Source organism: Poecilia formosa, unplaced genomic scaffold (assembly GCF_000485575.1).
Source record: "Poecilia formosa unplaced genomic scaffold, Poecilia_formosa-5.1.2 Scaffold443, whole genome shotgun sequence".
Lineage (NCBI taxonomy): Eukaryota > Metazoa > Chordata > Actinopteri > Cyprinodontiformes > Poeciliidae > Poecilia > Poecilia formosa.
This window is the reverse complement of record NW_006800382.1, coordinates 132,319-143,898: the sequence shown is the minus strand read 5'-3', so window position 1 is coordinate 143,898 and position 11,580 is coordinate 132,319. Positions and strand designations below refer to the sequence as shown.

The following is an 11,580-nucleotide window of genomic DNA, read 5'->3' as shown; positions in this document are numbered from 1 at the left end:
CAGTCAGGTCAGCAGTCTGACCCATGATTGCGGTTTTGAGTAATGAACCATTTTGGGTTTTCAGGAGCTGTTTGCCAAAATCATCAAAATTAAAACAATAAAAGACCTGAAATATTTCAGTTGGTGTGCAATGAATCTAAAATATATGACAATTTAATTTTTATCATGACATTATGGAAAATAATTAACTTTATCACAATATTCTAATTTTATGACCAGCACCTGTGTATATACATATATATATATAAAAGCTGAGCAGAGAACTCATTCTCACAACTTTGCTCCAGATAGAGCTGAATTGCTTGTGCAAATCAATCAATCAATACAAATAGCTCAAGGTCTTGATGTTGTTCTGGAGGGTAAACCAGCACTCTGCTGCCACACTGGAGACTTGAATTAGTAGCACCACTTCAGCAACTGGTTGTGACTCATTAGGCGGAGTAGTTGTCTTGCAATCAGAAAATCCTAGGTTTGAGTCAAGCTTCCTCCTGTTACATGTTGATGAGCACCTGTGTATGTTTGAGAGTGTTGCTGTGGTTCTAGTGTAAAGTGCTTTGAGAGGTCAGTTTGAGTGGAAAAAGGATTAATAAGTTCAGTCCATTTGCCATCTGTGAAAAGGACTTTCAGATTTTAGTCTAAGAAAACTAGGGCGAGAGCAGGTTGTACTCGACCCGAAAAAACAAACAGAACTTGGATTGTTTTGCATAAAGAACAGACAAACACTTCTCCTGATGAGCTGAGCAAATATAATTTTTGCTCAGCTCATGAATTTTTTTATTGGCTATAGTGTTGCAAACATTGTCATTTTAAGCATGCCTTTCCCTTCATCATACACCACAGTTATATACTACATTGCATTGGTTTATCATAAAACCACAATGAAATACATTGACGTTTGTGGTTGTCACGTGACAAAATCTGAAAAAGGGTTACAAAGACTTTTCCATGCTATCCAGAGCACGGTGTTACCTAAATTTAGTATTTTTCTGACTTTAAGTTACATCATGAAGACGGGGGGGGAAAAAAACCCCTCTACAAGTCACACTGGACTATAACTCGCAATTATTTAGAAATCGTAAAGCATGTAGGGTAACCTCGTCTGTGTCGGTGATGTGATCCGGTGACGCTTTGTGTAGTTAGCTGCTTTTCAGCAAACTCACAGAAAACTATTCGAGCTCAACCTAGAAGTCAGCTGCCATTTTCTGATCTTTAAATCGGGGCGTTCATGAACATGTCAGGAACACATCTTCACTCCACCGGCGAACATCATAACAGAGCCATAACAGATGCAGAAAAATCCCGGGCCATAAAGAAACAGTCGCCTTGCATGAAGCGGCAACACCAAGAAGGCCCACCTGCAAAGTCACTTATATTTATTTGCTCGGCAACGACCGGGGTGTGGAGACGTAACTGCGCCACTTTTAGCATGCAATTAGCTTTCTTCGCAGCTGCAGACAGTAACTCCTTGGTTCATGTTAGTCTGCCTCAATTAACATTTAACACATCAGTTAAATGCATCATGAGGAGGGAAAAAAAAATTGCACCTGACTATAAACTGCAGGACCATCCAAAGTATGAATGAAAGTGTCTTATAGTCTGTAAAATTTTGTACTCGCATGCAGAGTTAAAACAGAGGTTGGTGGTGTTGCTCGCAGGACAAACTGTGGGCAAAATGCATTTCTTCTTGAAGCCACGGGGTAGCAGTTGTTGGTACCAGGGTAATGATCTGTGATAGGATGCTAATGTAGCATAACTCCAACACAGTCACTCTCCTCATGTATTAAATCATATGTTCATGCACGGCACAAACCAATGTGCAAACATGCTTCCCCTCCATCTGATTAGCGAACTGTAAGTAAACAACCAGAGCAGTCCACTTCCTCCTTGTCACTCTAGTAAAGTCTCAGTACATTCACCAATAAGTAACTCGCAGATCCGTATGCAACGTATAAAAATGAACCAAAGAACTGGTGTACTTCCTGCCAGTCTCACTGTAATGTGTTAATCCACGACTGGTTGCAGTGTGTGTCTCTCACGTTCTCTCTACTTGCTTTGAATCAATCTTTGTATCCTGACTGTATTTCATTGCTGCTACGTTTTTTAAGATCTGGTTTTAATTTACCTTTCTTTCTTTTTTTCTTTTCTCCTTCCCCCTTTTCCTACCATTATTTTTCCTTTCCCCCATTCACTGTTTGTCCACGTTGATTACCTTTGATTACCTTCACCTTATTTATTCAAATTCTCCATCACATTCACCTGTTGTCTTCACTGGTGCGTGTGTTTGCACTCATCCTCCTCCCAACTTTCCCCTCACCTCCCTCTCTCCCTCACATGGGATGCGTGTGCGTGAACTAAAGTGTCCCGGCGGAGGCGCGGAGCCGACTGCTCCTGAAATGCTCCAAGTGTGGCGTGATCTCAAGTACCGCTATGTCCAGCTCGACGGCCAGCAGCGCCATGTTAGTTAGTTCATCTTCATCTGTCTCTTTCTATGCTTCCCTTCTCTTGCTTTTTTTTTGCCCCTCTTAATTCACATTATCTTCTCTTCATTTATCCCCCTCCCCCACCGCCACTGCCACCCCTCCACCGTTTAATCTCTGGCTGTCGGTAATGATGCAGAACAGTATTCAGACTTGTCTGGGAAGCAAAAACAGTTTAATGAAAGGGAAAACACCTGCACCGCAAGTCAACCTTGTTTAATGAGAGTGCGTTTTGATGCAAAGTGAGCTCTCCTTTGGGTGCACAGAGAAATATGACCTGTGTCAAACAGTATTTATGAATCCTTCCTAGAGTTACTTTAAACATATTTGCAGAGCAGCATGGGGGAAGCTTAAACACAGAGACACAACCTTCCTAATTGCGCAAACTGCACTGTTTAAATGACTCCTCCATTATCCTTTACTCTTTAACATGTATTCACTTTGACTTGTTTGGTAATTAAATACAGACATGACCAATTTTGCTGGTTCTCGACCACAAGAAAACGAAAACAAAAAACAAAAAAAAACAAAAAAACAGCAAAACCTTTACTGAAAAATGTGAAACTGACAAAAGTTTATTGCTATTCCGTACTTTTTATACCGAAAACAAGTCTTATTTTGATTGTGATTGTTTATTTGGATATTTTTTTTTGTCTTACAAATGGTGGACTAATTCATAATACTTTGTGTCTCCACCTTTTCTACCAGTAAATACTTTTAAGAGATTTCTGTGCTTCTCAGTGAGACTTCTGTCTTTGCCAATTGGTATAGTTTATTCCACTCTACCTGAAGGGAAATGCTCCAATAGTCTTTTTTTTTTTTTAATAGTGGCATTTCAAACTGGAATTTTCAGATCTTTTCATAGGTGTTCAATACAATTGAAAGAATATACAATTATGACTTGGTCTTGAGCCCATATTATAATTGTATATTTCAGTAGAGCATCACTGATTACAATTCTGTGGCCTATTTCCAGTTTTTGACCTGCCAGTACTGACTAATTTAGTATTTTAGAAGTAAAAGTAACATTATTCCACTACGTATGAGAGAACACTTTATGTAAAGTAGCGTTTCAAGACAAAACAAAATTGATTCCAAAGTTCAGGTTTTAAACTCTGTTTATACTATCTTACATTAGCAATCAGCTGGTGTTATTTTTTTAATGTAATTGTTTATTCCCTTTAAAAATGTGGTTCTATCCTTTAATCTGAGATTTTGCAAAGACTAGCATCATTTACAATTCCAGCATGTTCCATGACAGAATTGTCAGAGTAACAAAAAAAAAAGTAGACTTGTCAGCCAACTTTTAGGCAACTTCCTTCATGGCTTTTTTTTTTCTTTTATCTTTTATATATTTGATATACCTTCTTATTATTTCCTTCAGCTTTAAAACATAAAACAATTATAAACAGCTTTTTAAAATCAGTTTCAGAAGAAATGAAGCATTGTTTCAATAAGTTAATAACACCATTTTTTTCAGATGTCTTAATATGACAGATGGGAAAAAAAACTAGTCTTGCATTTATAACATATATCAAACTTAGAACCCCAGACAAAAATGACAAAATAACCACAAACAGTAAAACTTGAAAGATGCATAAAAACCCCCCCAGCAATTAAATTAAACAGGAAACTAAAAGTAAGTAATACTCAAACTTTCCCAATTTTTTTCTGCATATTCTTTCGTAGCTGCAGGTGCACAATTGGTAAGACTGGATTCACATAAATTCAGGAAATGGCATCTGTAGTGCAATCCAATCATTGAGCCAATTCCAGTAACTAATGCACTAAAAACTAATTCAATCTGTCATTGGTCATATCCAGTAAATTGTCAGAACAATTGTACCACGACTGTAGAGTTTTAAAAATAAGACGACATAAATAATAAAAAGTGCTGTCCTCAAATTGAAAACATGTTTTAAAGGTTGTGCTTTATGCAGCTTTACTGTGCTTCTGCAATAAATTACTGGGCTAAAGCTACCTAAATATCAACTGAATCATGATTGAAAGAAATTCTCTTGTAAAGACTGTGCTCTGGCAAAAGATCATCGAGATTCTAATTTGAGTAAAGGGACCTTGTGTTCTGCTTAAATTTATGCAGAGCAAAATAATGAAGACAGGTGCATGGAGTGCACGTCTATCCACAGCACTCCCCTATACCATCGATTACGTTTTTTTGTTTTTTTTTCTGGTAACATTTTCGACTTATGATCTGAACTAATCTGATATTCGACACTGGGTTGACATTCTATTAATTGTCATGGTTTCATGATCGGAGCAAATAGTCTCTGAGAGATCTTCTCTCGTGGATAATCATCTATGTTATTGTGCAAATCTTTCATTATAGCTTTTTATTTATTCAGTGAAGGCACTTAATTTTACATTGTAACCCCAGTCTACCCTCTGTCTTTCCATGGTTGGAGAGCAATGTAATGACATTACCCATGGCACTTTTAGAGGCAGTGTTAACATGTTTTGCCATCTAGATTTAGATTTAGATTTAAAATATCTAGGTAGTAAACGAGGTTTACTACCTAGATATTTTAGAGATTAACTAGTTGTAATCTAGTTAATCTTTAAAATATAAATGGCATTTGGCCATTTATATTTGTCCTATATTGCTGCTTGTCTTGAAGTTTGCCACATGGTTAAATGTTCACCAGTGAAAGTACTTTAAAGCCTTAATCATAAAGTCCAACCTGCTTAATAGCTGTTGTTGTTGAAATAATGCTTAAGCTTGGTAGATGTGGAAAAAACATCATTTTTATGCTCTGTAGACATATTACGTTTAATTACCTTGCTTAAAAGTTTCAGGATTTCCAAAATGATTTATCTGATTAAGTATCTTATTGTGTTGAACCAGATTATGTTTAAGTAGAAGTCTTTATTACTTGTTGATATGCTAAATCTGGGTTTCCCCCAGCATACTATAAGCCTGGCGGGTCACCAGGCTTTACTTGCGCCCCCATCAGCCAACGCAGTGCTGATGGGGGCACTTTTTAAAATATTTGCATTTTTAACGTCTTTATAGTTGGTGTTCAGGTGTTAATCTTCCAATCTTTCAATAACACATGATTATCAAGGGATATTTTCAAGTTTCCTGTCAACTTTAAACATTTTTTAACTCAAAAAACACAATGGGCCGCTGGATGAATGACTGCTGAGCGCCCAACCACTGGGCTTAGCCAGTTTTCTGGGGGAAACCTTGGTTGAATGTTTTCAGATTTTTAACTCAGTTCCTTCATTCCCCCGTGCCCCCAACAGAGAAGAGTCTTAATTTCCTAAAGAGTAGATACAGTATGTGTTAAATAAAAAATAAAATGTAAAAATGTGGTTTAGTACATATATTGCTGATAAAGCTGTTTACTAAATGTATTGTTGGTAAAAACAAAAACAAAACAAAAAAACCTAACCTAAAAAATGCAAAGCAATACAAAAATCGCTTATGAATAATTATTGAAAATATTTTTTGATATACATTAAATTGTCAATATGAAGATTTCTTGTTGTCTGCCAACAGTCTGCTCTACAACATTAAGGTTACAAAGTTATTGAAATAGTTGTACGTTTTTATCCGTTATGATTCTGTTCTTCTTTCCGCAGTGTATGAGATAGTTTTATAGGCCTTCAATTGAAAGTACATTAGTCAAGGTCAACTAAATGCTTTTTAAATACAAAGACATCAACTTCTTTGGCTAATTTCTTCATGTTTTTTTTTTCTTCTTATGCTTAATATCTGTGCCTTTCATCATTCCACTTTTTGAGCTTATTTGCTTTGATATTTTTGTATGCTGATTACTTGAGATGTCACATGAATATGTTCTAAATTTCACATTAGCAGCGTCATTAAAAGCAAATACTTACCAAGATAAACTTTAACTAACACAACATGTAATTTCCTCTGTGTACATTGCTTAAACAGCTTTAATATAGATGTGGCCCAAACATTTGAATTTGGAGTCCTCAGCTTCTCACTCCTTTTACGATATTGTGTTATTAATGTCATTGGTCTGGTCTTCTTTTTTTTTCTTTTTTTTTTCCCCCCATGTTGCCTCACGGTCTCCCAGTGTGGCAATCAGAGTCCATCAACCATGTAATTGTGAGCGCTTGTTGGAGTCGGAACTTTACACATGATTACACATTGTATTCCACTCATCAGTTAGAATATTAAGTATGATCCAAATTGTAGTGTGGCAGTCCGCTTGAAATAGCCCACCGTAGAATGTGTGATTAACCTGTGTGTGTTTAGATGCGAGGACTTAGCAGAGCTGGCCTGTCTGATTTGAGACTGAATCCCTTGCTCTTTCTACCCCCTACCACACCCCTACCTGCATGTGCTTCCTTCCTGTCTGACAGGGCGTCCCTGTGGAGCTCCTGTGTGGTTCTTCCTCTGTTAGCATTGACCTGGATGTCAGCCGTGCTGGCCATAACTGATCGGCGCTCCACACTCTTCCAGGTGATGTGTGCAACAACAACAAGCACATGCTAATGTTCTGCCAGTCACAAACACACAAAAGCCAACACACACACACGCACGCACACACACATACGCATATCAATGGGCGCATAATGGAAAAGCAGCTTTGAAATTTTGCGAGTCGGGGGAAAGAAGATCACCAGGCTGTCAGCTTGCTGAGTGATACAGACTGGAGACATTAATTAACATTTTTTTTAAATATAACCTGTTTTTTTTTTCTCTCTCTCTCTTTTTTTTTACCAAGTCTCTGGCAGGTTTTAGAAAAGCATCAGTGGCATGAAATTAAAGTTTTTTAAAGAAATCCTGAAAAGAACATCAGGAACTTAAGGAGATGAAGCTTGAAAACTCATAATTTGTTAAAAACTGGTCAAATATGCCAAAAATATATATAAGATATAAGATTATATGAATATTTACATTAAAAACTTTGGATTGTCTCACGAGGTCTCCTAGGTAAAATGAAAAGATTAAGAAATTCCTACAGTAAGGAATATTTGCATAAGTTTGTGAGTACGGCGGCAATTGTATTTATGCTTTACTGTAAATGAACCTCGTTGATGTGCTCATACCCCAGGAACAAAAGATGCATCTTTTGAGGCATGTTGCCTGTGATGCCAGTCAGTCTGAAGGCTGCTGTGTTTTATGATATATTAATAGCCAAAAATATAAATGACTAAAAATTAGTGAGCTATGGATAAAAACTAAAATACATTTTGTGTTTTTCTCCTTCAGGTCCTCTTCGCCGTTTTTGACTCTGTCCAAGGCTTTGTCATCATCACTGTCCATTGTGCTATGCGCCGAGAGGTGAGTTTGACTTCTTGTGTCGGCTGATGAAGCCCCGTGTTGTGATTTTGTTCCATATTAACACTGCTTCGTGAGATATAATGGGCCGTTTCATTCCGATTCTACATCCTTTCTTTGGTCAGTCTTAGTCTGTGACACAACTTGAGCAAATCAGTTGAGGGTGCAGGGCATGGTTATTATGGGTTCATGCCTTGTGTTGCTGCACCTTCTTCTCATAATGCAGCATGATAGCGAACTATTGTCTGACTGATCCAAGTATCCTTTAAAGAGCTTACGAGATGCTGTACAGAATAAGACGATAAGTCCCCAACTAACAGCCCTCGGTGATTTTTTTTTTTTAGCCAGAGGCTTTGCTTTGCCCCCAAGGATCCTGCATGCTCTACTCATTATGCACATCCAAGTTTCTGTGCCCTTGAGACAGATGTAAATACTCTGACACACACACCAGTTGCAATTAATGGCTGTACTATGTACTTTTTAATACATTTTGGTATGTAATCTGTTGCTGACGCTAGCACACGCAACAGTAGCAGCTGAGTAAGGTAAACGCACAGGTTCGTCATTCCCTGCAAGAGATCGTGAGTGAACCTGATGCACTGCATGACATACGTGAATATTCAAATGCTCCAAGCGCTTAACTGCATTTAGTCAATATCACAAAAGCGGCAGGAATCGGTGTACTGTAATTCCAGGAATTATTTATTGTAATAATGTATGAAAATCCTCCCAGCATGAGACCGAGTGCAAATCCTTCTATAAGTGGTGCATCAGAGGAGCGGAGAGGGGAGAAAGAGAATGATAGAGGCTAATTAGGAAGTATTACGTGGAAAAATATTGTACAAGACACCGTAAAGTGTGATTAAACATTTAATGTCTATATAAAGTATACACCTCTCTTTGGTTGCTTTTCAGTTCTCACTTTATTTTGTTTAAAAAAATGGTCAAGGATCAAAACCAATGAGAGATGTGAAAGGAAGTTGCTGTAAATTAACTTGCAAAGGTATTCCTTCCCCAAACAGACCATGTCAATCGTCTGCATTTTGGTTTGCAAAAATGTGAATCGCTCTTTTTTTGTAAGTTAATCATCGATGAAGAAGAAGGTGTATTTAAAAAAAAAAACCTGGAGCTGATGGCACGGTTCACACAGTAAGGTATGGGGCCAATATAAAGATCACGTAACACTCCAGGTGAATTTGGTGAAGGCAAAAATTTAGAGTACGGCAAACCTTCAATCCTGCCAAGATATGTCTGTTCACCTTAACCGACAGGAAGGGAAAGAGAGCATAATTGTGAGAGTCGGCCAAAAAGCCCAGGGTAGGAGCACGAGAGATCCACAGCTAAGGTAGGTAGAACAGCAGGGACAGCTAATCTAAAACTGGAATGTGCTGCAGTTCATTACCGACACATACACACACATTATCCCGCGGTGCACCAACAGAGAGCAGGCAACAGATGCCACAGAGGATGAGCGTGATCATAAATAGAAGCGACAGACAAAAGGAAACAATGGAGCAAAAATGTTTGGCCATGCAGTATTAATCAGATGGGGATGCAATCCATTCCATTTGTAGTGGCACCAATATGCACAAACACGCGGCAATGTGGAGCGGCTCTATGAGAACGAACCTCCTGGATCACTTCTTCCCTCGAGGCTGTCTCGTTTCCACTCCCGAAAAGCTGGGATTTGACATCGTCAGCTTCAGGAAATGATGCTACGCCCCGGAAAGTAAGGAGGCCATCTATAAAACACGACCCGGCGCCACGGAAGGGATCTTGCGGGAGTTACTTTTGGGATTCATCTGATTGGAGCGTCTACTGGTGTAACCAAGTGTGTGTGTGTGTAAACATAAAGAAAGACAATATGACACCAGGAAAGCCCAGGGGTCAGGACATCCTTACTGTTCTGTTGGTTTTAATTAGAGCCACAGATCTCACCAGGCTCATATAGACCACTTTGAAGTGCTGCTCTGTGCTGTCTGTAGCTCTCCACTATCTGTTTGACAATAAATAGGCTCAGCTTCTAGTGGCAGGATATTACTTTTTTTTTTTTCCTTTAATTTTGCCGTGTTAGCATACTTTACCATTTACCTTAGACCTGCTGTTGGATTTATAAAGCACAGAGGAAAAGTGTTTTGTGCCACTTCAAACCTTTTCACATTTTGCCACATTACAAAACACAAACTGCAATGTTTTAGAATAAGTGTATGTCATAGATGGTGCATAATTTTGAATTGCAAGGGATATTATTCATAGGCTTTAAATTATTTTGCAGCAAAAAATACAAGAAGTGTGCTATGCATTGGCTGAATACGTTTTATGTTTTAGATTAAATGTAATTTCTACTCCACATCACATTGATGCCTTACTTTGTGTTGTTCTATCACATACGCACAGAGTACATTGAAACTTGTGGTTGTTGTGTGACCACTTTCAAAGGGGCATGAGTATTTTTACTCAAAACGTCATGGGACAAACGTCTTCACAACAGCTTCCTTGAGTCCCGTCTTTTAGCAAACAAATCAAAGTGCCTGCACTAAACTTCTTCCCTTTGCATCATCTCCTCCTCCTCCTCCTCCCTCACCATTCCTTTCCCCTCCCTCTTTTCCTGTCTGTTTCCTCTTTCTCTCCGGCATCTCCTACTCGCTCCTCCCTGCTGTCCCCCCAACCTCCACCAACCCGTAGGTGCAAGACGCTGTGCGTTGTCGAATGGGGGGATGTAAAGACGACAGCGAAAACTCCCCTGACTCCTGCAAGAACGGACAGGTGCAGATCATGGTGAATAGCATTCCATTTCATCCCACACTGCTGTTCATGCACCTCAGAGTATCGGGCTGCACTTCCTGCAAGCTTCAAATGCAAATTTAAGAAGCATGACTGCTAATAAAGAGATCATATTCATCCCTCGCTTCTGTTCCTCTGTAACCATGTTTACCTCTATAGGAATAATTTGATATCTATCCGCTTTGTGTTTTTATTAATCTTCCAAATATTTTGCTTTCAAACATAAAGCTTTCCAAAACAGAAGACAAATCCATGCCTCTTTTTTAACACTTCTAAAATAAAAACTCACCATCATATTCTGCAAATCAATGCTTTTATTGCCATCACGTTTTTTTTTTTTTGTCTGTTGGTGAAAAGCTAAAAACCAATTACTTACACTCCTGTAATTACGTACTTTCAGACCACACAGCTTAGCACTTTTTTGACTTTTAACCTTTGCTTTCTTTACCGAAAGAGAACAGAGCTCCAGTAAGGTTGTTGTATGTGTTCCAAATGCGCTTAATAATGTGATAAATCACAGAGAGTTGAGTGCCTTGCCAATGTCAGGACGGTCACACGGCACCTCGGAACAGCTTTCCCCTCAGTTTTCCTTCCCTGCGCCCTCAGAGCCGTTTTGTCTTCAGCCTCTGTTTTCAAATAAAGTATTTTCTGTAGATAAAATGCATTTAAATAAATACTCACACACAGCTTAATGATGAATCATAGAAAGGGCAATAAATATATTTACTCGTTTGACGACGGCACGTATAGGTAGGACTTTGTGCAGCCTTTTTAAATTACCCGCTCACACAACTGCTTTGCGAGAGACACATTACCCTTGGCGACATTTATTGTGATAGATAATTTATTGAGGCCAGCGCAAGTTGTGTGAGCATCAAAGTTACAGGGAGCGCTCGCGCAGGTGCCCTTGCTACAGCGGAGCGAGTCTTATTCGTACGTAAAACCTCTGACATTTGGAGTCGCTGTAAAGACGTTAACCTGTAGCTAAAAGTTCTTGTAAAAGTAAAACGAAAGGCATCATTTGCATAGGTGAACTTTGAT

General features: G+C 38.7%; 1 protein-coding gene across 2 annotated transcripts in view; it reads left to right on the top strand.

Annotated features, from left to right (window-relative positions):
- adgrb2 (adhesion G protein-coupled receptor B2) overlaps positions 1-11,580 on the top strand; it is a 273,817-nt gene that overhangs the window by 228,052 nt on the left and 34,185 nt on the right. For both annotated transcript variants that reach the window (XM_016663772.1, XM_016663771.1), the window contains 4 exons: positions 2,358-2,456; positions 6,834-6,933; positions 7,687-7,758; positions 10,441-10,533. In XM_016663772.1, the coding sequence (XP_016519258.1) occupies positions 2,358-2,456; positions 6,834-6,933; positions 7,687-7,758; positions 10,441-10,533 (364 nt within the window). The remainder of the gene's footprint in view (positions 1-2,357; positions 2,457-6,833; positions 6,934-7,686; positions 7,759-10,440; positions 10,534-11,580) is intronic.